Genomic DNA, 24,075 nt, shown 5'->3' on the forward strand with positions numbered 1-24,075 from the left:
AGGCCGGGGAGCACGCCCCGGGGTCACGGGGGACCCGCATCTCCTGAAGCACCTGCGACTCTCTGCCGCTCTTGTTTGTGTTGTAAATGCGCTGTTTGAGTTCTGTGGTGGCCTCGGGTACATCCCTGATGGCGTCCTCAGGAGCTGGCCTCTGAGCAGACGTGGTGGGCGGTCATTTGAGGGCGTGGGGCCGATGGGAGCTGACCTCTGTCCGCAGCAGAGCCAGCGGCGCGCTGAGCAATCCTGAAGCACCTGCGACTCTCTGCCGCTCTTGTTTGTGTTGTAAATGCGCTGTTTGAGTTCTGTGGTGGCCTCGGGTACATCCCTGATGGCGTCCTCAGGAGCTGGCCTCTGAGCAGACGTGGTGGGCGGTCATTTGAGGGCGTGGGGCCGATGGGAGCTGACCTCTGTCCGCAGCAGAGCCAGCGGCGCGCTGAGCAACACCTGAGTTCGCGCGTTCAGCCCGGGCACGGCCAGCGGCGCGTGACCCGGATGTGGGGAGAGCTGTGTGTGGGCTGCTCAGAGCCAGTGGCGTGCGACACTGCGAATAACTGGGTCGACATCAGGGAGTGTGAGAGAACAGGAGCAAAAACACAAGTAGAGATATATGGAAAACTGGAGACTCGTGGCAAGAAGGAAAGAATGTGTAAAAATACAAAAAACAAATTCCTGGAGGTGGATGACATTTAGCTTCAATTAAGGGTTGACCTACAATTCTTGGCCAGATAGATCTAGGCTTTTTATCTTTCTCTGCTTTTCTAGTCCCCACTCCTGTTTTCTTCACTCTCAGGACTTGACTACATCTTATACTTCTAAATTATATTTTAAAACTTTAAAATTTGTTTATTATAGTACCTTAATCCTATAAAGTAGTGGTGCTGTTTTATCAGCTGCATTTTCCATGCTACCATATCCAGGGTCAACAGTCACCTATCTAAGGAGAAGAAAATGTCTCTGTTAAGAATGATTGATTAATCTACTATACATGTCTGTACAACCTTAGTTGTGAAAAGTATGTCCTGTTTATAAACCACTTGTGTTTTTTTCCAGAATCATCTACCCTTTGGTACAGACAAAAGAGCAGTTAGCAATTGGACAGGTAATTTAAGTTTTATATCTTGTATGTTACTTTGAAGTTGAATGAAAAATCTAATGACTTGGTTTGAAACATTATTTCGTTCATAAAAAATTTTAATGAAAAATTGCCCTAAGCAGTTTGGCTCAGTGGATAGAGCATCGGCCTGCGGACTGAAGGGTCCCAGGTTCGATTCCAGTCAAGGGCATGTACCTTAGTTGCGGGCACATCCCCAGTAGGGGGTGTGCAGGAGGTGGCTGATCAATATTTCTCTCTCATCGATGTTTCTGACTCTCTCTATCCCTCTCGCTTCCTGTCTGTAAAAAATCAATAAAATATATTTTTTAAAAAAACTTTTAATGAATAATGTAAATTACCTAGTGTGTCATATCATAAATCACAGTATATCTAGTTCTTAGCTTATGTCATATTTCTTACTGAACCTAACTTTTTTCTTGATATATAATTGACAGTAGTTTCTAAAATGGATGGTTAGAGAAATAAAACATGTAAAGCTTTTATTTATTTTTTATAAATTTTACAAATTTAAAAAACAGTATTTTTACTTTTTCTCTGACCAAGTGGAAAATATCTGATTTTGAATTTGAATAAAGACCAGAGGAAATAGACTATTTGTAGTTTACTAAAATGAATAACAAAGTATGCAGTGATAGAGATAAAGGACAAACTAATTTTAATTTATTTTTAAATTTATTGATTTCAGAGAAGAAGAGAGGGAGAGACAGAAACATCAATGATGAAAGAGAATCATTGATTGGCTGCCTCCTGCACACCCCCTACTGGGGATGGAGCCCGCAACCTAGGCATGTGCCCTTGACTGGAATCGAACCCAGGACTCTTCAGTCCGCAGGCCGACGCTCTATCCACTGAGCCAAACCAACTAGGGCAGGACAAATTAATTTTTAAAACTTTCACATAATCGGTAGTAAGAAGTTAAAATTTAATCATTCATTCAACAAATAATTATTAGTAACTCTTATGTACTAGATACAGACTCAATGTACCCTGTTTTGGGGAAGCAGCAGACATAGTACCTGCTAGGTTTAAGAAAATAGGATTTCCCTGTAGAATAATTCAGCACATCATTAATGCATCTATTAGTTCATTATTTAAGATAGGATCTTGAGCAAGAGTAGCTGAAGTTAATATTCAAAAATAATAACATCTAGTGAGCAGTTTGTTGTTTAAGAATTTATCCTTTATAGATTAAAAGCATAAGTCTATGAATAGAAGGTGATTTCTCTATAATTGTAGTACCTTAATCCTATAAAATTTCTCAATCTTAGAGTGTCTAAAAAACAGTATTTAAAGACCATCTAGGAAGGCAGGAGAGCATAGCAGCAGAGTCTCTGATAGCTTAATTTCTGGTTCAAATTCCAACTTTCCAATGCAAATCTAAGTATTTGGGTTTATTGAGGGGATTGCTTCAAGGTAGGATTGAAACTAATCTTGTTTAGAATTTTTTATATATATATTTTTATTGATTTCAGAGAGGAAGGGAGAGGGAGAGAGAGAGAGAAACATCCACGATGAGAGAGAATCATGGATCGGCTGCCTCCTGCAAGTTCCCCACTGGGGATCGAGCCCACAACCCGGGAATGTGCCCTTGACCGGAATCGAACCTGGGACCTTTCAGTTTGCAGGCTGATGCTCTATCCACAGAGCCAAACCGGCTAGGGCTTGTTTAGAATTTTGCAAAGACATTTCCAAAATTAGCTTTTTTAAGGTTTTTGTTAAGTTTTTGAGGAATAACCCTAGTTCTGCATCTGATCAGCATACAGAACGTTTTACTGAAAAGACCACCAAAGTGGTAATACTTGTTGAGGGGGAGGGAATCCTTTCTTGAGAAATACAAACCAGAGTCAGTCTGGTTCCTCTTTGCTCAGTAAGCACTTAATGATAAAGAGGATTCTCCAATTTTTAAATTTATTTTTAAAAATAATGTGTGGTATTTTAACATTTAAATTTAAAATTACTTATGAAAATTTAAAGGATTTGTTGGAGAGAAAAGAATTACCAAACTTCAAAATTTCCCCATGACAAGCTGTACTTTTATTTATTTATTATTTTTTTAAAATTTAAATTCTTTATTGTTTAAAGTATTACATAACTCTCCTTTTTCCCCCATTGACCACTCCCAGGCCACCCCCACCCCTCAGCACATGCCCTCACCCCCCTAGTGTCTGTGTCCATTGGTTATGATTATTTGCATGCACACAAGTCCTTTGGTGGATCTCCTGCCTTCCCTCATAGGTTGGACAGTCTGTTTGATGTTTCTATGACTCTGGTTCTATTTTACTTATATTCTGCCTCTTTCTATAAAGAATTTGGTGTAGTCCACACATACACAAAAACACTTGTTAATAAATTGATAATGACACACCAAAGTATTAAAGTTTTTAAAAGTGGTAACAAGTAAAAATGTGTGTATGAAAGTTAGTTTCTTAATATTATTTATTAGAGAAAATTAGCATGTGAGGAAAAAGTCCAGGTGAAAAAACAGTTTTATGATTGGATAGTTTATCTGAAAACAGTTTTGTTTTCAAATTTTTCAGGAACTAATTCTATAGAAATTAATGAGATTAATCTTCATTAATAGGAAAAGAATGGCATTGAAACAGATTTCCAGCAACAAATGCTTTGGGGGATTGCAGAAAGTTTTTGAACATGACAGGTAACCATTAAGAAGATGCAATTTTAGATGTCTATCATTCTTCTATCCATTTAATTCTTTAAATAAGCCCATGAAAGGTCATTTTGCATGAATTACTTTCACATGGAAAAATATCTCTGTGTTTTTTTTTCAATTAAAATTATCTAGCCTTGATAGTAGTGATTTTAATAAAATATTAGTGATAAAGAGCAAATTAAGGATGTGGTACATTTCAGTGCCCGTGAGTGAACATATAATTTGATATTTTTAGAATAAATTTGTTATGAAATTTTATACATCATTTTAAAACAAACAGTTTTTCTTTTAATAATATTAGTGCTACATTGAGCATATTACATTTATTTTTTAAATTTATTCTGGCCAAAATGACTGTGTTGTGTGCACAGAATAGGCTCAGGTCAGTTGATAAATCACCGACCTAAGTTGGCCCCATTCTTTAAGGGCCAAGGTAAATTCCTTAAACGTTGGTGGAATCACTTACTTTGGGCATTAAATCACTTATTTTATGTTTCTGTCTTGACGAGGAGCATTGATTTTGTGTTTGTGTATGTGTGTGTGTGTGCGTGCGTGTGCGCGCGCGCGCGCGCGTGCGTGTGTGTGTGTGTGTGTGTGTGTGTGTATGTCTGTTAAAATTGCAGTGTTGAACTGAACTGCAAAATGAAATTTGCCATCTCTGTTAAAATTGCAGTGTTGAACTAAACTGCAAAATGAAATTTGCCATCTACTTACCACCAAAGGCAGAAACTGGAAAATGCCCTGCACTATATTGGCTGTCTGGTAAGTGTTAAGTATTTGAGTTTTAAAATGGAGTTTCTTTTTCTTTTTAACTGGCTCATTTATTTTTACTCATTTATCTTGACTTACTAGTTTGCTTTCTGAGCCATTTATATAAGGCTTTAGGAAACTGTCATAGTCTACTCTTACTTTATCCTGAGAATAATTTCATGCCTACTGAATTAAATTTATTTCACTTCTTCTTTGTTTTGTTTTGTTTTGTTTTAATTTTACCTAAATTTTACCTGTTAAAAATTTTAGGGAGAGGAAGACTAAAAACAGTAGGACATGGTTTTCCCCAGGCAATATCTGTCCCATGGAAGACCTTGATACAATATTAAGGCCCAATAGTCACCAGTTTTTTTACTAAAAGGCTGATAGATTAAATTTCATATAATCATAAAACAGCATGACTAAAAATCATAGCTAGAAATCTATGGATTTCATACAGTAATGTTTTATACACATATCACCACTCCCACAAAAATAGTAAAGCTATTTTACTAAATCAAAATCACATTTAAAAATTATTTTTTTAAATTAAATGTATTGGGGTGACATTGCTTAATAAAATTACATAGGCTTCAAGTGTATATCATCTGTATATTTATTGCATTGTGTGCCCACCCCAATGTATTTCGCTTCTTTTTCAGTTAGACCAAGTTAAATTACAGAGAATGTAAAGTTCTGGACTCAATGGCAAGAGCTTAGAAAAGTTACTTACCTACTTAATACCTACCTACCCAAGCATTTCTTGTAGAGATTTCACCACTCACATAGAACAATATTAAGGTAAAACCAGGACACCAATGAAACACTAATTTGGAACTACAGACAAGTAACTTCTTATAGTGTTGTCTGGAATATTTTAATTGGACTCCATGGATCTTTTCTGGCAACAGTTTGGAAAAATTACAAATAATAGTAATGCTTCTTAATCAGGTGAATATTAAAGACTGTAAAATGGATTTTTGAGAGAGTAAAGTTTTGCCACCAGTAGTTTTGAACCTCTGTGCTAACTTTTCTTTTACAAGATGTTGGCACTTCATCTATGGAAGCAAACATTACAAGGAGAGACTCAGAAACCAAATTATGGCATAGAGTGCTATCTTTGTTTCCTTGAAATTTCTTCTTATAACTTTACTTAATAAATCCTCTCTTACGTATGGTTTTATCAAGAATAACCCTACATACCAATCTTTAAAAATTAGAATGGATATTTTAAATGGTAAAAATTAAGTGCCTATCTGATTTTAACTCAACAACCCATTACTGTGAAAAAAAGCAAACGGTTTTGCTAGAAGAATATTGGGTTTTGCCAAAAGCAGTAATAACAAAATTACATGTTTAATTGTTTTAGAAACATAGCTAAAGATGATCTTCCAAATCATGTAAGCTATTTTATAGGCCCAGTGAAGTTATAACACCTAAGATCTCATAACAGGGTGAACAAGTTTTCTAATTCATGGTCCAGAGCTGTATTTAGTCCTTTCTCCTGTTATTTCTGCTTTTTGTTTCTGATAAGATCAACTAAAGTCAGATCTCTTGGTTAAAAGAATAATAATCTAGATCAGAAGTACCAGGTGTTGTATAATAGGTACTATAATAAATTCCTAACTAAGATTTAAATCCATTAAGACAAAACATTGAGCTTCATGAGTATAAAAAACAGAATGTTTATTTATTTACATCAAATAATGCGATAGTTTCCTTAGTGAGATGCTGAAGAACAGATATACCTTGGAAATTAAGGCCTGATTTTCTGAAAAAAGATAAGATTAACTAGTACACTTGAGAAATAATGACAAAATAATTTTAGGTTTACTTTCCAATAAATTGAAGGAAAATAATTAAAGATTACACCATCTGTTATATTTCTAAAATTAATAAACTGTAATAAAAATCCAAACATTCAAACTGAAATTCTAGAAGGTGGTCTGGATTCAGTGTATTGCATCTTTCCCAAGTCAGAGTGACCATCAAAACAGTCTTTCATTAGCTATGTATATATACCCAAGAGAAGTGAAAACATGTCCACACAAAAACTTGCACACAAATGTTCATGCATTATATTATACATTAAAATAGTAAATAAGTGGAAACCAATCAAAGGTTCATCAATTGATGAAATTATAAATAAAATGTGGTCTATCCATATAGTAGAATATTATTCAAAAACAAAAGGTAATGAAGTCCTCATAGATGCTACATATAACATGGATGAACCTTGAGAACTTTTTTTAAACGTATTTATTGATTTCAGAGAGGAAGGGAGAGGGAGAGAGAGATAGAAAGATCAATGATGAGAGAGAATCATTGATTGGCTGCCTCCTGCACACTCCCTACTGGGGATTGAGCCCACAACTCAGGCATGTGCCCTTGACTGGAATCGAACTTGGGACTCTTCAGTCTGCAGGCCAAGGCTCTATCCACTGAGCCAAACCCGCTAGAGCAAATCCATAAAGGCAGAAAATAGTATGTGGTTACCTGGGACTAAGGTTGGAAGAAATAGGAGTGACTACTTATGGGTTTGGGGTTTCTTTTTGGGATGATGAAAATATCCTAAAATTAGATAATGGTGATAATTGCATAATTATAAATATACTAACAATCATTGAGGTAGTACACTTTAAATGGGTGAATTGTATGGCATCCGAATTGTACCTTGATAAAGTTGTTGCAAAAAAACCCAGCTCTTCATATAACATAAGTGCAGTTGATCAAGTAGATATTAAGTAGTAATCATCTCCAGACTCTTGAGAGTAATACTACTAACAGAATTATCTTCATTTCTATTATTCTAGAATTCAATCCCTACTACCTTAATAGAGGGACTTGTGTTCTAACTAGAAAAACATTTTTTCCTCTGATCTCTAAACAGATTTACGTTTCCCGAGGGCAAGGTACTATGCACTGTGTACCAGACACAATTCAAAGCTCTTCACATGTTAACACATTTAATCCTCACACTACTTTATGAAGTAAAAATAGACAATATTATGCCCATTTTTCTTTTTTTTTGTTAATCCTCACCTGAGGATATTTTTCCATTGATTTTCAGAGAGAGTGGAAGGGAGAGGGAGAGACAGAGAGAAACATCTATGTGAGAGAGACACATTGATCGGTTACCTCCTGCACACACCCCAGCCAGGGCCAGGGAACCTGCAACCAAGGTACGTGCCCTTGACTGGAATTGAACTCGGGACCGCGCCCGCACGTGGGATTTTGTGGAAGAGCCACACTCAAGGGGCCAAAGAGCCGCATGTGGATCGCCAGCTGCAGTTTGCCGACCACTGGGCTAGGGCTTATGCCCATTTTTTAAATGAAAGAACTGACACTCAGAATATTTGACTTACTTTCCTGATTTTGTTTAGCTAATAAGTGGTTGAGTGACATTGGGAACCCAGATCCTATCTGAAATCCAAAGACCCTGCTTTCTACAGTATTATCCTTCCTCCTTTGAGTACATTTATGTTAAGGTCAGCAAAATCGTTGACCCTTTATCTGTATTTGGAGCAGTTCTTCACCATGATATGGCTTTCATATCTCTGGAAGATGTGCTACAAAGGAACATGGTGGACAGAAAGGATCTTGTTCTCTTGCCATGACTAGTGAAAGTTTGTATATCCTAGTGGTTTATTTAACCATAAACTTCCATAACACTATCCAATGATACTTGCAGTTTTATGTTATAAAGTATGTATGTCCTAATGGTTTACTTAACCATGAACTTCCATAACATTTTATCCAATGATATTGTAACTTTATATGACCTTCACAGGACAGCTATGGGAGCATTTAACCTAAGACAGATCTTAGAGTAATACTGTTATGAATTTTATGAAAAGAGGAACTTTAGCATCTTTTTTAGAATTATTTCTAAAAAATTATTAATTTAGCCAATCTTGATTAGGCAATCATTTCATAAGTCTGTGCTGCTATTAGGGGATAAATAGAAATTATAAAAGTGTTCTGTAGTTACTCATATTGCATCATGCACATCAGTAAGGTTTCACAGTGCTAATTATCAGGTGTAGTGGGATATTTATCATTGGCTACTAGAAAAGGGCTGTTGGGTTAGGTGCTTTTGGACTCAGGCATCTATTGCCAGTTCATTCTTGGCCATTCTCACATTTTGGCCAGTCTTATCAGACTCGCATAGCAAGAGAAGTAAATCATCTCTTCTATCACATAACTGAAAAGCTTAGAGGTAGGAAAAGTAGCAGAAACAATTATAAGAATGGGCTCAGTTTAAGGAAGGTATATGGTAGCCATTACCCCCTTCTTAGTACATTGAGGAATACCAAAATGATTAGTAAGAATGGGCTTAAACTCAGTTTAAGGAAGGTATATGGTAGCCATTACCCCCCTTCTTAGTACATTGAGGAATACCAAAATGATTAGGCTGAATTTTGTTGCTGTGAACTACTTGTATATAAAAATATTAAGTTATTTGTATTATGATTACCATAGTATTTTCTCACTGTGAATATTTATGTTTTGATGAAATAGTAACATATTTCATTAGCATGTTTGATAACATTGCACTGGGGTTGTTATAATGCTGGTTTTATGTGCCATATTGCTATTCTACAGCTTGAAAATTTCTAAATTCCAAAATGCATCTGATCCTAAAAATTTTAGTGATTGAAACTTTAGTGAGTGACTTTCAAAGAACAGCTAAGGGAGCATTTAACCCTAACTCAGATCTTAGATTAATACTGTTATAAATTTTATGAGAAGGGGAACTTGAAGCATCTTCTTTAGAATTATTTCTTTAAAAAGTTTTTTTTCATAATACCATATGAGATTGTTTTTCTATATTATAAAAATATTAAAGCTTGTAAATCACTTGCAATATAGCATGAGATAACAGTATTTTTGATCTTCAGGTTTAACTTGCACAGAACAGAATTTTATATCAAAATCTGGTTATCATCAGGCTGCCTCAGAACATGGCCTTGTTGTTATTGCTCCAGATACCAGCCCTCGTAAGTGTTCTTGTTCCCGAGTACTTTGTAAATAATATAAATATTTAAGACTAAGTTATAAGTGGGATATTATATACCACACACTATAAAATTAATTTCATATTTTTGCTATATCTCTGTTAATCTTTCAAATGACACCATGACTCTAAAATACCATGTTATATACATTTTGTATTATATAGGTAAACTGTCTTGTCATATAATAATTATGTCTTTTCTCATCCCTGTTAGTTATCAAATAATCATACAGTTTAAAAAGAATTAGTCCTAATATAAATGACTAGAATGTTTACATTAGAGAATATTAAACATTGTGCAGCTTAATCCATCAGATAGTTAAAACTTCTTTTGTGACCCTGGAAGTCTCAGGAAATGGAATTTAAATGCCAGCTGAAACTATCTGAAAGTTAAATGGCTGACCTTGGGAAGTAGTGCATTTCCTTTCACAGGCTATATTACACAAAAGCAAGACATGTCTCACTAGAAATGTAATAAATTTAATTCAACATAGCATCAGAAATATAAAATGCCTAGGCATAAACTTTAAAACTATGAAGATTTATTTTTTTAAATGATAAAATTTGCTAAAGATCATAAATGAAAACCTTAATAAATGGAAAATTGTCATGTTTCTGGAAGGGTAAACTGAATATTACAAAGAGGTCATTTCCTTCGAGTTACTCTACCTATTACTCTAATTCTATTCAAAATTTTAATGATTGGCTTTTTAGCTATATGTAAATATATAAAATAAATCGTAATAAATTAAAAGGAATACAAGAAAATCCCAATGAGGCATGGGTAAATAGGGGAAACACGGTGGAATGATTCTGAAGTATATGAAGAGACACTCTGAGTTTATGATAATAAGTTGAATGCAAGCATTTGCCTCCTGTCACTTCTAAGACCACAGTGATAAAGAGAATTATAGGAAGTGTCGGTTAAGGGCGAGGGTCATCAGAGAAGGAATCTCAGCACATTTTTGAAGTATAAAAAGAAGATGTAAGCCCTTTGACAGCTAAAACTGAGTGAGGAAGTGTAGGTGGGGAACTTCATCATCAAAGCCAGGTGGCTTATGTTGGCAGTGAATACCCTAGCCTGGAAGGGCATTCTTTCTCTCACCTCATTGGCTAGAACATGGCCTCACTCAAGAGGGTCAGGAAGTATGTGCCCCAAAAGGCAAAGAAGAGAGGCCCACAATATTTGGCTAACAGCTTTAAAGCAAATGAACATTCAGATTCATTTAAAAGTGTGCAATTAAACATGGACCATTACTACAGAGTAGATGAAACCACAAGTTTTCCTTGATAGGTGGCTGCAGTATTAAAGGAGAAGATGAGAGCTGGGACTTTGGCACTGGTGCTGGGTTTTATGTGGATGCCACTGAACATCCTTGGAAAACTAACTACAGAATGTACTCTTATGTAACGGAGGAGGTAATTTTATTTATATTGTAATTATTAATCCATGACGGACAAAACACTTGATTTTGGACACAAAATCCTTATAGTCCTGAGAATTTTAAACTAGAATATGGTATTGTTGAATCTGCTTTATACAAATTTATTAATTATCTTAGTGAAAGTTCCAAGGTTTACTAGTATTATCATTCTATTTACTGCCATTTAAATTAATACTAGATACAATTTTACAGAGTTTAGTAATTATATTGATATCTGTGTGTACTGCCCAGGTTACACAAAGAAAACAGTTTATGAAAAATTTTTTTATTTCTCTAACAGCTGGTTCATTCAGACATTTTATAGTGATTAATGAAGGCTTAGTTAGCAAGGATAAGTAGTAAAGCATTACTTTTATTAATAATATTTATGTTCAGATTATGCATTTTTCTAAATTTTATGATTTTAATTGTTAATATATGCTGTCCTATCTAATAAAAGAGTAACATGCAAATTGACCATCACTCCAACACACAAGATGGCCGCCCCCATGTGGTCAAAGATGGCCTGCAGGGGAGGGTAGTTGGGAGCGACCAGACCTGCAGGGGAGGGCAGTTAGGGGCAGTCGGGCCTGCAGGGGAGGGCAGTTAGGGGCAGTCAGGCTGGCAGGGGAGCAGTTAGGCATCGATCAGGCTGGCAGGGGAGTGGTTAGGGGGCAATCAGGTAGGCAGGCAGGCGAGCGGATGGGAGCCAGCAGTCCTGGATTGTGAGAGGGATCCCAGATTGGAGAGGGTGCAGGCTGGGCTGAGGGACACACACCCCTGTGCACGAATTTCTTGCACCAAGCCTCTAGTATTATAAAAGCTCAGAAACAATAACATGAAAGTCACCCATTATCCTATCCAAATAATGGCTGTGTTTGGTATATTCCACATTTTTTTGGTATGACTAGTTTTTCTATAATTGTAAAACACTTTTTTATCTTACTCTTTTTTTAATTGAAAAAAAATAATTTTCAATATTTATTGATAACATACTTTTAATAATTGCTGTCATATGCCATAATTTATTTTGTCCTAATGTAGGATATTTATGGTTACATTTTTTTTTACCATAATAAATATTATTGCATTGATTGTCTTTTTGTATAATTCTTTTTCCTTAAGGACTTTTCCCTTAGAATAGATTCCAAGCAATGGAATTACTAGGTCAAAGGTTTAGGACATTTTAAAGGTCCTTTATGCATCTTCTTAAAGTTCGTTTCTGAGGAAGATATGCCATATATTCTCCAGTGATATATTAATTACCACTGTCTACCTGAGATTTAAAAAAAAAAAAAAAACTTTACTAATTCATACCATTGTAAGACTGTGATTTAGAACTATTGATTGTGTAATTATTTTATATAACTGAAAAAGATTGAACTTTCTCTTATATCTTTTGTCACACTATTAAATCTTTAGCTTCCTCAACTCATAAATGCCAATTTTCCAGTGGACCCCCAAAGGATGTCTATTTTTGGCCACTCCATGGGAGGCCATGGAGCTCTGATTTGTGCTTTAAAGAATCCTGGAAAATACAAAGTAAGGTTACCTAAGCTTCTAGTGACAAATATCTCTCTTGGATAATATAATATTAGGAACTTTCAAAGATTGAAGTTAGGATATTATTATAGTACTGGAACTAAACTTTTCTAGAAGTGTTGGGAATTTCAAGAGGTTGTAGGGGAGGAGTATTAATTTTGACCACACAATGTATGCTACATATTCAGAAGCATAAGAATTCAATCACAGTGGTTTCTTGTGGGCTTACTAGAAGTATTAAAAAATTGTATCATATTTTATTGCTTCAATTCAAACTATAGTTTTCTAGGCATTTTCTTTTCTAAAGGTTATTCTTGATTAATATTATGTCATGTACTTATATTTTTACCAAGAATATTTTTGTAAAGTTGATTTAGGTTTTTTGAGAGAGAAGTTATTCATGATTTGTAAAAATGTAAGAATTCTCTATTCTTAATGCCTCTGATGAAAATTGGAATGCAGCTTGATTGAAAAATATTACTCTCAGCCTTCCTATTTATTTATTTGAAGCTTTACTTTTTTGTTGTTTGTTTAAGCCAAATTGGAATAACCACTGTATGTAGAATGCTATACTGTGCAGCACAGCATACCATAGTATGGAAAAAGGAAATCTTGAAGCAATGATCATCTTAAGATTGCTTCTGTCTTTAGAATCACAAGACTATCAGAGACCTCAAGATATGTTTAATCCATTTCCTTCCCTTAGGAAGAACTTAATCATTTGTGTGTGCCACTGAGAAATGAAAATATTTCTCATAGCAGTTTCTTGCTTTAGTACCAAATATTTTCCTTTTGGTAAGCTTTATAAAGTTGAATTTATTCATGTCATGCCAGAAAATAAGGGTTTTATTTTCCCTTTTTTGTGCATAATGCAATCAAATTTACTGTGTTTGAGGGAGAAAATCAAATTTGGTTGAATTTTTTTGTCCTTTAAAAAAGCTAGTAGACATGGATAAACATAACATTGACAAACACTCTGAAACTCAGTGATTCTATCTTTGCGTTTTTATCCAGTGACAAACAACATTGCACAGAACACAAAATTATATTCTATTAAAAATTCTGCCATACTTAATGGCATTGTTCAGGGCTTTTTGGCACTGTTTAAGAGAAATAATGTGTCTCAGATTTAATAATGTGTTCAGAAACATAGGCATAAACTGTTTCATATTACTACACATTAATTTTAAGCAAGAAAAGGAGTAGAAACTCAATATACTAGTAAACTTCCATTGTGCGTTACTTAGTTGAAAATGTAATGTATCACTTTGTATTATTTTAGCACCTGTAGTTTATTAGCTCTCTTAATAGAATACACAAAGGATGTATTATGGAGAGATCTTACAATCTAAGCTCATAATACTAGTACAGCAAAAGGAAAATTGTTCACAGGGGTTATGGCAAGTCAAGAGTTATAAGCAAGTTGCAAAAAAGTTCTGAGTTTTTAAGCAAGTTTCAAATATCTATTCATATTTGATTTAGCAACATGTAACTTGTTTTTAAATTTCTTTGTTTCTAAAGTCTGTGTCAGCATTTGCTCCAATTTGCAATCCAGTGCTTTGTCCTTGGGGCAAAAAAGCCTTTAATGGATATTTGGGAGCAGATCAAAGTAAATGGAAGGTAGGTACCAGATGGCTATCTCAATACTCATTCTAAAGTTTTCAAAATTTTTAAAAAGCTGTACATAGATATTGTGTAATGTACATTTATGAGAATATTCCAAACAGCAAGATTGCTTTTTCAAGCATAGGAGCAGATGCTTCAATATGAAAATAAAAATAGTTCTTTCTCCTGAGACTCATTTTACTCTTGTGTAGAAATGAGCCATTTGCAGACTCCACCCAGACTTTGAATATTTTACAAATGAACTCATCATGGGCCTGTTAAACAAGTAGAAAATACTTGAGTGCTTTCAAGGTCATTTACATGTGGACCCCTATTTTAAGATTGATCTTTGAAAGTCTAATAAACTGGAGAGTCAATTCTTTGCTCACTAGATTAGAATTTTCTTTGGTTTTGTTTAGGCTTAAATTTTTGTTGTATTGGAAGAGTGTTGAAAATTATTAATTTAGGTGCTTTGAGACCTGACAATGTGCTTACACCAGTATTTTGAATCCTCGCCAAGTGCACAGTCTGTGCAGAGTTTGAGATCTTATGTCAGGAGGGTGATGACCCTTTCCTCTCCACAGGGTACTTAAGGTCTGATAGAAGAGCTGGGTGGAAAACCAGCTAATTAGGAGGAGGGATGAGGTAGATGCACAGTAACCTTTAAGGAATCTATGTAATTTTTCTCCAAGTGGCAGTAGATTTTGTCTTAATTATGTTGTGTTTAGGCTATTATTTAATTTATTATTGTAATGAGGAGGCCATGCAGAATTATGAAATCATAGAACTAGTTGGACTTTATAGGTCACTTTCCACTTCTTCCTTTCAACACATTGCGGACAGATCACGAGAGTTCTCGTGTTTTCATATTACACAGTGTTTTACAAAGTATCATACTTTAAAAAGATATTAGCTTATAAGAACATGTAATAAATAACTTCAAAATGCAATGAGTATTTAATTTTAAGGCGTGCCTTTAACATTTATGTAAAACGTTATTTATATTCATTCAATAGAAACTTATCTGGCCACTGGGTAAAGCTAGCAATAAAACTACTGGTTCGCAATTTAAGATTAAAGAAAGTAAGTCTTTTTAAGCATGATACTTTAGAACAGGGGCAGGGAACCTTTTTCTGCCAAGGGCCATTAGGTTATTTGTAACATCATTTGCGGGCCATACGAAATTAATCAACTTAAAATTAGCTTGCTGTCTTTGGTCAAACATTTAATTAACTCACCCCTAATGCCTGGGCAGGGCCAGATCAAATGATTTCTCAGGACTTATATGGCCCGAAGGCTAGACATTCCCCACCCCTGCTTTAGAAGGAGAAATATTTTTATTTTTGTTTGTCTTGATCAATGCATAAAAGTTGTGGTCACTAAATAGATATGAATAATCAAGAATATTTAAAGGTGGATGCTAAAATATAAAATTGTAACTAGTAGCAGCTCCTTAATTTTGAGTTGTTAATATTCAGATTATTCACGATTTCATGAAAATTCATGGAGATAGCAGATCTTTTGTGCTGTTCAACAGATAGCAAAAGGTAGGGCTGAATGTATTTATGTCTGGAATTAGAGCTAAAAGGAAGAGACAAAAAATAGACTTATTATTTGAAATAGAGAAGATTTGGAAATAGAAAAAGATAATGGAATTTGAAGAAATAGTTAATTTGTGAAGGGATTTACAAAGGAAAAAAGTTAAGGGTTTTGTTTTGTTGTTTTTTGTTTGTTTTTTGAGTTGAGAGGTGATTAAGAACCTTAAAAGTTTAGAAGAAAAAAGGCTTACTCCTTAGAATGCTTGAGATATAGGATTCTTATAACTGGTATCTGTCTGCTTCAAAGTAGGGAAGAGCCTATCATTGGGAAAGAATTCTGAAAACTTTATAAATAAAGCCAACTTAAAAGCATATTTCCAATTTAATCAGCCTTAGAGTTTAAATGGCTTTAAATTTCTATTTGGTTTAGTATAGTATATTCTAAAAAATATATTTCTGGGCACTTTTAGATTTATTTTTTAATATTTTTCTTTTCATAGGCTTATGATGCTACTCATCTTGTGAAGTCCTTTCCAGGTTCTCAGCTTGACATACTAATTGATCAAGGAAAAGATGACCAGTTTCTTTCAGATGGACAGTTACTACCTGATAACTTCATAGCTGCCTGTACAGAAAAGAAAATCCCTGTTGTTTTTAGGTTACAAGAGGCAAGTATTAGGAAATCTTAGCTTATTCTAAATAAGTATTAAAAAGCAGGATTCCAAGTACTTTTTAAATTTTATTTTAGAATTTGAAATGCTACCTGTAGTAAGATATTTTATAATTATAATAAGATACTTTAAAGCCTTTCTATTAAGTTAGTGATATGTAAGACAAAAATTCATAGAAATAAGAAAGCTTTTGGAGGTGAAAAGTATTTACAGTTTTCTTTTCTACTGTAAAAACAGTAAATAACAAGAAGCTTAAATACTTGCATGGTACTTAATCATCAACATTACTGGATATATCTTTCTTTATACATGAAGCTATTGTAGTAGAATAAAAAGGACAAGCTTCCACCTTATTTTATGTACATTTCTTAGCCCCAAATGCTTTATATTGTTTGTCTGAAACACACATGTACACTTTATATTGTGCTACTTAGTATTTCTAGTTATTTAAGAATAATTTCTGAGTTTCAGTTGGTTTTCAAGTTTTCCTTGATTAAAATACTTTTGACTATTTACTACTCACCTAACTATGTTAATATAGTTGTATTAAAGAAATTCTGCTTTTATTTTCTAAAATATTTATTCATAAGCTTTGGAATATAATATGAACAAAAACCTTTTTTTCAGAATGAAAAGTGAACACTGAAAATTATTCATGATTGTGATTTCTAAAAATATTTTCATTCATGTTTAAGGATAATGTGTCAGGTACATTGATCTACAAATTAATTATAATGATTAATGTTCGAATAAATCTAGATCAATGTGTAATGTGGTGCATTGCAGTTTATGAAATGTTTTCACAGCATTAGCTTATTTTATCTTTATGAGACCAAATGAGAGACCATTCCTATTCTGTCCATCTATTTCTTTTATTTGTTTTTCAATTTTTTAAATTATGGTAAAATACCATACATAAATACCATATCATCTTAGCTATTTTTAAGTGTACAGTTCAGTGGTATTCAATACATTCATAATGTTGAACAGTCATCACTATCATCCATCTCCAACTCTTTTCATCTTGTAAAATTGAAACTCTATACATATTAAACACTAGCTCTCTATCCCCACACCCTAGACATTGGCTACCATCATTCTACTCTGTCTCTGAATTTGACTATTATAAGTATCTCACATAAGTGGAATCATACAGTATTTGTCTTTTTGTGACTGGCTTATTTCATTTAATGTTCTCAAGGTCCATTCATGTTGTACCATGTGTCAGAATTTCCTGCCGTTTTAAGGCAGAATAATTTCCATTGTATGTATAGACCACATTTTGCTTATCCGTTCATGTGTCAGAGGATTGATGACAGTTGATTACTTTTACATTTTAGCTGTTATGAATAATACTGCTAATAACATGTATGAAAAATATCTCTTCAAGACCCTGCTTTCAGTTCTTTTGGATATATACCCAGAAATAGAATTGCTGCATCATTTGGAAATTCTATTTTTAATTTATTGAGGAACCTCCATACATACTTGCCAACACATCTTTTTTTTTTTCTTCTTTTTTTGGTAGTAGCCATCCTAATGGATGTGAGATTATATCTTTTTGATTTGTATTTCCCTAATGATTAGTGATGTTGAGCATCTTATCATGTACTTAATTGGCCATTTGTATAACGTTGGAGAAATATCTGTTCAAGTCCTTTGTCCATTTTCAAATTAGGTTGCTTTTTGTTCTTGAGTTTTAAAAGTTCTCTATTCTGAATATTACAACCTTACAAAGTACATGACTTGCAAATATTTTTCTCCCATTCTGTGGGTTGCCTTTTTACTCTGTTAATACTGTATTTTGATGCATAAAATTTTTGATGTTCATAAAGTCAGATTTGACTATTTTTTCTTCTGTTGCCTGTGCCCTTAGGTCTCATATCCAAGAAATCATTGCCAGGTCCAATGTCATGGAGCTTCTGTCCTATGTTTTATTCTAAGAGCTTTACAGTTTTAGAACTTAAATTTGGGTACTTCATTCATCTTTAGCTAATTTTTATATATAGTATTAGGTAAGGATCCAACTTTTTTCTTTTGCATGTAGATATCTAGTTTTCCCAGCACAATTTGTTTAAAAGACTGTCCTTTTGCCATTGAATGATTTTGGCATTCTTGTCAAAAATACCTTAAGCATACATGCAAATGTTTATTTCTAGACTCTGTTCTGTTCTTTTGGTCTATATGTGTTTGTCTTTATACCATTATCACACTGTTTTGATTACTGTAGCTTTATAATTTTGAAATCAGGATGCATGAGTTCTCTAGCTTTGTTCTTCTTTTTCAAGGTTGTTTTGGCTTTTCTGAATTCTTTGAGATTTCATATAAATTTAGGTTGACATTTCCCATTCTGAAAAAAAATGTTATTGAGATTTTGATAGGGATCGCACTGTATTTGTAGATTGCTATTGACATCTTAACAGTATTAAGTCTTCCAATCCATGAACATGGGATGTGTTTCCGTTTTTTTGTGTCTCCTTTCATTTCTTCAAGGTTTTGTAGTTTTCATTGTAAAAGCCTTTCACTTCTTTTGTTAATTCCTAAGGATTTTATTTTGGATACTATTGTGAATGAAATAGTTTTCATAATTTTATTTTCAGATTATTCATTGTTAATGTATAGACATGCAACTGATCTTTTTTGTGTGTTGACTTTGTATCCTGCCATTTTGCTGAATTCATTTATTAGCTCTAACAGTTTATATTTGGAATATTTAGGGTTTTCCACATGTAAGATTATATCATCCGGGAACAGAGATCATTTCATCTCTCCTTTTCTAATTTGGGTGCCTTTTATTTCTTTTTGTTACCTAATTGCTCTAGCTAGAACTTCCAGACTATGTTGAATAGAAGTGGCAAAAGTGAGCATCCTCGTTTTGTTCCTGATCTTAGAGGAAAAGCTGTCAGTATTTCACTATTAAGTATTATATTTGCTGTGGGTTTTCATATATGGCTCCAGTCCATTTGTTTTACAAATGAGGAGACAGGCTCAGAAAAGTAATTCTAAATTGCACTGCTATGAACATAGGGGTGCATAAGTTCTTTCTGATGAGTGTTTCAATTTCTTAGGATATATTCCTAGAAGTGGGATCACTGGATCAAATGCGAGTTCCATTTTTAATTTTTTGAGGAAACTCCAAACTGTTTTCCATAATGGCTGCACCAGTCTCCATTTCTACCAGCAGAGTACTAGGGTTTCGTTTTCTCCACATCCTTGCCAACACTTGTCATTTGTTGATTTGTTGATGATATGTAAGGGTCTTGTTTTCTTACTCATTTAGCCACTGTATGTCTTTTGATTGAAGCATCTAATCAATTTGCATTTAAAGTAATTGTGATATGTTGTTATTGCCATTTTATTCATATTTTGTATCCTTTTTTTTTCTTCTTAAAGAATACCCTTTAGCATTTCATGTAATACTAAGTTTGGTGGTGATGAACTCCTTTAGCTTTTTCTTGTCTAGGAAGCTCTTCATCTGTCTTTCAATTCTGAATGATAGTCTTGTTGGGTACAGTAATCTTGGTTGTAAGTGCTTGCTTTTTTCATCACTGTGAATATTTCTTGTCAGTCCCTTCTGGTCTACAAAGTTTCTGTTGAGAAATCACTTGAGTCTCATGGGAGCTTCCTTGTGGGTAACTAACTGCCTTTCTCTTGGTGCTTTTAAAATTCTCTCTTTGTCTTTAATCTTTGGCATTTTAATTATGATGTGTTTTTGTGTGGGCTTCTTTGGGTTCATTTTGTTTTGGATTCTCTGTGTTTCCTGGACTTGTATGTCTATTTCCTTCATTAGGTTAGAGAGTTTTCCGTCATTATTTTTTCAAATAGGTTTTCAATTCTTTGCTGTCTCTCCTCTTTTTCCAGCATCCCCATGATGCAAATGTTATACTTGATATTATCCCAGAGGTTCCTTACATTATTCTCATTTTTATGGATTCTTTTTTTTTCTTCATTTTTTTAAAATATATTTTTAATGACTTCAGAGAGGAAGGGAGAGGGAGAGATAGAAACATCAATGATGAGAAAGAATCATTGATCAGTTGCCTCCTGTATGCCCCACACTGGGGATCAAGCCCCCAACCCGAATATGTATCCTGATGGGGAATTGAACCGTGACCTCCTGGTTCATAGGTCGACACTCAACCACTGAGCCACACTGGCCGGGATCTTTTTTCTTTTTGCTGTTATGATTGGGTGTTTTTCTGCTACCCTAGCTTCCAAATAGCTGATTTGGTCCTCTGCTTTATCTAATTTACTGTTGATTCCCTCTAATTTATTCTTCATTTTATTTATTATATTCCTAATTTCTGACTGGTTATATGTTATATATCTCCATTTTTATGTTTTTTATCTCTTCATTAAAATTCTCACTGAGCTAATCTACATTTCCCCTAAGTTTACTGAGCATGCTTATAACCAGTATTTTGATCTCTGCATCTGGTAGATTGCTTGTCTCTATTTTGTTTAGTTCTTTTTCTGGAGTTTTGTTTTGTTCTTTTATTTGGAACATGTTTCTTTGTGTCCTCATTTTGGCTGCCTCCCTGTGTTTGTTTCCATGTATTATGTAGAACTGCTATGTCTCCCTGGTTTGGTAGAGGCCATTATGCAGTAGGTGTCCTGTACTATCCAGGGGCATATCCTCCCCTGGCACTCAAGCCAGGTCCTTCAGGTGCACCACCCCCTTCCACCACCCCAGTGTGGGCTGTGTGCACCCTCCTGTTGTAGTTGAGCCTTGATTGCTGTTGGCATGTCAGTGGGAGGGATTGACACCCAGGCCAATCAGCTGTGAGGACTGGTTGGGACTATAGCAGAGGATCTGCTATGTAGGAATCAACCCTATGGAGCAGGATTCACTTCAGGAGGACTCTGGTGCCCATCAAGTAACCCCCTTGAGAGTGTTACTGGTGGAGGTGGTTGGGTGGTGCTCTGGTGTGATCTGAAGCCAGGTGTGCTGACTGAGCCTCCTAGGAGATGCAGGCCACCCACCATGAGTTACTAAGTGATCTATAGATAGTTACTACTTATCCTGGTCTCGGAGGTGCCTGGGAGAGGCTAGGCTGGGAACCGAGGCTAACTGCCACTAGTGCCAGGCTTGGGGCCACTTAGCTATGGTATGGGGCATGCCGAGGCCAGATGCTGCTTGTTTTGGGTTTGTGAACCTTTGAGAGAATTTTAGGAAAGTTCACAACATGAGCCAAGACAGGTTGTTTTTATGGAAGAGCCACTGGAAGCCACTTGGGTGGGTCTAAAAGTTAGGTGGGGCAGAGTCTCAAGGAATCACCCAGTGGGGTTGGAGGGGAGACTCAGCTATGGCTCTTGCCTGCTCCTGCAGAGGAGGACTCAGCAAGGGAACTGTGGCCTCTGTTAGCACTTTTGTCAGGGAGAAAGCTGCCCCTCCAGCCTTCTGAAGCCTGATGATTTAGTTCCTCATATATTCCTGGTGCCTTTTGAGATGCTGACCCAGAGCTATATCTCAGAGCAAGTGAATCTGAGTAAGTTCATGCAGGCCCTTTAATAGGAATGCCTTGGGCTCCAGCAGCCCTCTGTCTTACTCATCCATAATCCCCACTGGATTTTACAGCCAGAAGTTATGGGGAGTTCTCTTCTGGCACTGAAACCCTGCACTGGGGGTCCTGGTGTGGAGCCAGGACCCCGCACTCTGCAGGGGAACTTCAGAGATATCCCTCCTGATTTTTATCCGCTACACAGTGGTATGAGACCTGCCTGTTCCTTGTCTCTGCCCCACCCACTAGTCTTGACTACTGTAAATCCTTAGTTATAGGACTTCAGTTCAGCTAGGCTTCAGGCAGTTCTCAATGATGGTTGCTCTGTAGTTTAATTGTAATTTTTATGTGGTTGTGGAAGGATGCGAGTACCACATTTACCTATACTGTCATCTCGACTGGAAGCCAAGTCTGAGGAAGGATTGCCTTTCCATTTAACCTATATCAATGGTTTTAATTGACCGGATAGATTGATACTTGTTTCAACTCAACTGCCTGGCACATTACATTTTCTCTCTGTTTTATAGTAGTTTTCAAAGGAACTTAGTAACTTTTTACCCAGTTTGATTTATTGCTGAAGATGTCAAAGTTTAATGAATTATTCCTTTTTCCTTAAGAAGAGATATGATATGCTTTTACTGTGTAGGTGGAATTATTAACAAGATTTATGATGACTGTTTGGCTTCCCAAATAGTAATCGATCATTTGGGTATTTTCGTGTTCTTTCTCTATATTGTTTATGTATGCTCATTTTGTTTTTTAACATTCCCTCTCCTATCCTTGTTAGTGCACTTCTTTTGTGAGTTGAAACTTCTTACCCATGTTTCTAAGTTCTCTAAATTCTGATTCTTTTAGTCCTTGCTTTACTCTGTACATTTAATTAATGTGTTATTTCCTCTTTTTGCATATAAATGGCAGCATCTAGAAACAAGGCTATGCAGAATGTTTCATTTTTCTTCATATTTTTAAGATATATTTTTATTGATTTCAGACAGGAAGGGAGAGGAAGAGATAGAAACATCAATGATGAGGAAGAATCATTGATTGGCTGCCTCCTGTACGCCTCCCACTGAGATGGAGCCCGCAACCCAGGCACATGCCCTGACCAGGAATCGAATCATGACCTCCTGGTTCATAGGTTGACGCTGAACCACTTAGCTACACCAGCCAGGCTTTCTTCATATTTTTGCCACTCTTTTAATTTTCAGTGAAAATGTTAAAGTACAGTGTAAGCTTGATTCTGATTATAAACCTGCCTCATGTTATAATATTTTGGCTATTTATAAGCAAATTGATATGAGAGATTTAATGTCCCTAATATCAGTGTTTCTGAATGGTGGATAAATGTCTTATCATCTCTCTATTTTGTCTTCTAGGGTTATGATCATAGCTACTACTTCATTGCTACCTTTATTACTGATCACATCAGACATCATGCAAAATACCTGAATGTTTAAAAAACTTCATATACGAGAATCTCTTCAGGATTATAAAAATTATAATAAACAATTGCAGGGAAATAAGATTTCAAAACATTGTATTTCATAGTTCTAAAAATGCTTCATTCTATAGTTGAATCACCTTCTGAATAAATATATGAAACCTTCTTGTTTTAAAAGTTATTTACCAGTGTTCACATGGGAAATCCGTAATACTTTATAGTTTTTTTTTGGTCATGTGGAAATCATCATTGTGTGACCGCAGGTCACAATATGAATGTAATCCCATTCAAATCATAGAATGCCAACTGTGGAACAGTATTTAAAAGTAATTTAGCCTGAACTCTTCACCTTTCCAGACTTTAAGCCTCTGAAGGTGCAAACTGTTTTTGTCATGTCCATTGTTATATCTCTAGTGTCTAGCAACTGCTTGGCTTCTAGTAGGCATTTAATAATTACATGCTAGCTTTGAATCAGGAAGTAGGCTCAGAAAGGTTAAGTGAATTTTCCTCATCATTATACAGTTACTAGAGGCCAGGTGCACAAAAATTTGTGCACTCGGGGGGGATCCCTCAGCCCAGCCTGTGCCCTCTCGCAGTCTGGGACCCCTCGGGGAATGTCTACCTGCTGACTTAGGCCTGCGCAGGCCTAAGCTGGCAGTCACACATCCTTCTGGCAGCCTGGTAGCCCTTGGGGGATGTCCACTTGCCAGCGGGGAGCAGGCCTAAGCTGCAGTCGGACATCTTTAGCGCTGCTGAGGAGGCGGGAGAGGCTCCCGCCACCACCGCTGTGCTGGCAGCCGT

The 24,075-nt window shown here is 35.4% G+C and overlaps 1 protein-coding gene and 1 long non-coding RNA gene across 3 annotated transcripts in view; one reads left to right on the plus strand and one right to left on the minus strand.

Annotated features, from left to right (window-relative positions):
- Positions 1 to 1,046: 1,046 nt before the first annotated feature.
- Positions 1,047 to 23,439, plus strand: ESD (esterase D). 2 transcript variants are annotated; one of them, XM_005861391.2, is made up of 9 exons: positions 1,047 to 1,099; positions 3,696 to 3,770; positions 4,459 to 4,547; positions 9,437 to 9,535; positions 10,847 to 10,971; positions 12,399 to 12,518; positions 14,040 to 14,138; positions 16,162 to 16,329; positions 23,210 to 23,439. In XM_005861391.2, the coding sequence occupies exons 2-9, from the start codon at positions 3,703 to 3,705 to the stop codon at positions 23,288 to 23,290; spliced, it is 849 nt and encodes a 282-aa protein (XP_005861453.1). In that variant the 5' UTR covers positions 1,047 to 1,099; positions 3,696 to 3,702; the 3' UTR covers positions 23,291 to 23,439. The 2 variants fall into 2 exon arrangements, with proteins under 2 accessions (XP_005861453.1, XP_014391223.1); XM_014535737.1 differs by lacking the exons at positions 1,047 to 1,099; positions 4,459 to 4,547.
- Positions 19,802 to 24,075, minus strand: part of LOC106725253 — a 10,911-nt gene continuing 6,637 nt past the window's right edge. The window contains exons 2-3 of the long non-coding RNA XR_001361128.1: positions 22,895 to 22,896; positions 19,802 to 19,936 (exon numbers count right to left, since the gene is read on the minus strand). This is a non-coding gene — a long non-coding RNA (uncharacterized LOC106725253). The remainder of the gene's footprint in view (positions 19,937 to 22,894; positions 22,897 to 24,075) is intronic.

The sequence above is a fragment of the Myotis brandtii genome, unplaced genomic scaffold (assembly GCF_000412655.1).
Source record: "Myotis brandtii unplaced genomic scaffold, ASM41265v1 scaffold15, whole genome shotgun sequence".
NCBI classification, from domain to species: Eukaryota; Metazoa; Chordata; class Mammalia; order Chiroptera; family Vespertilionidae; genus Myotis; species Myotis brandtii.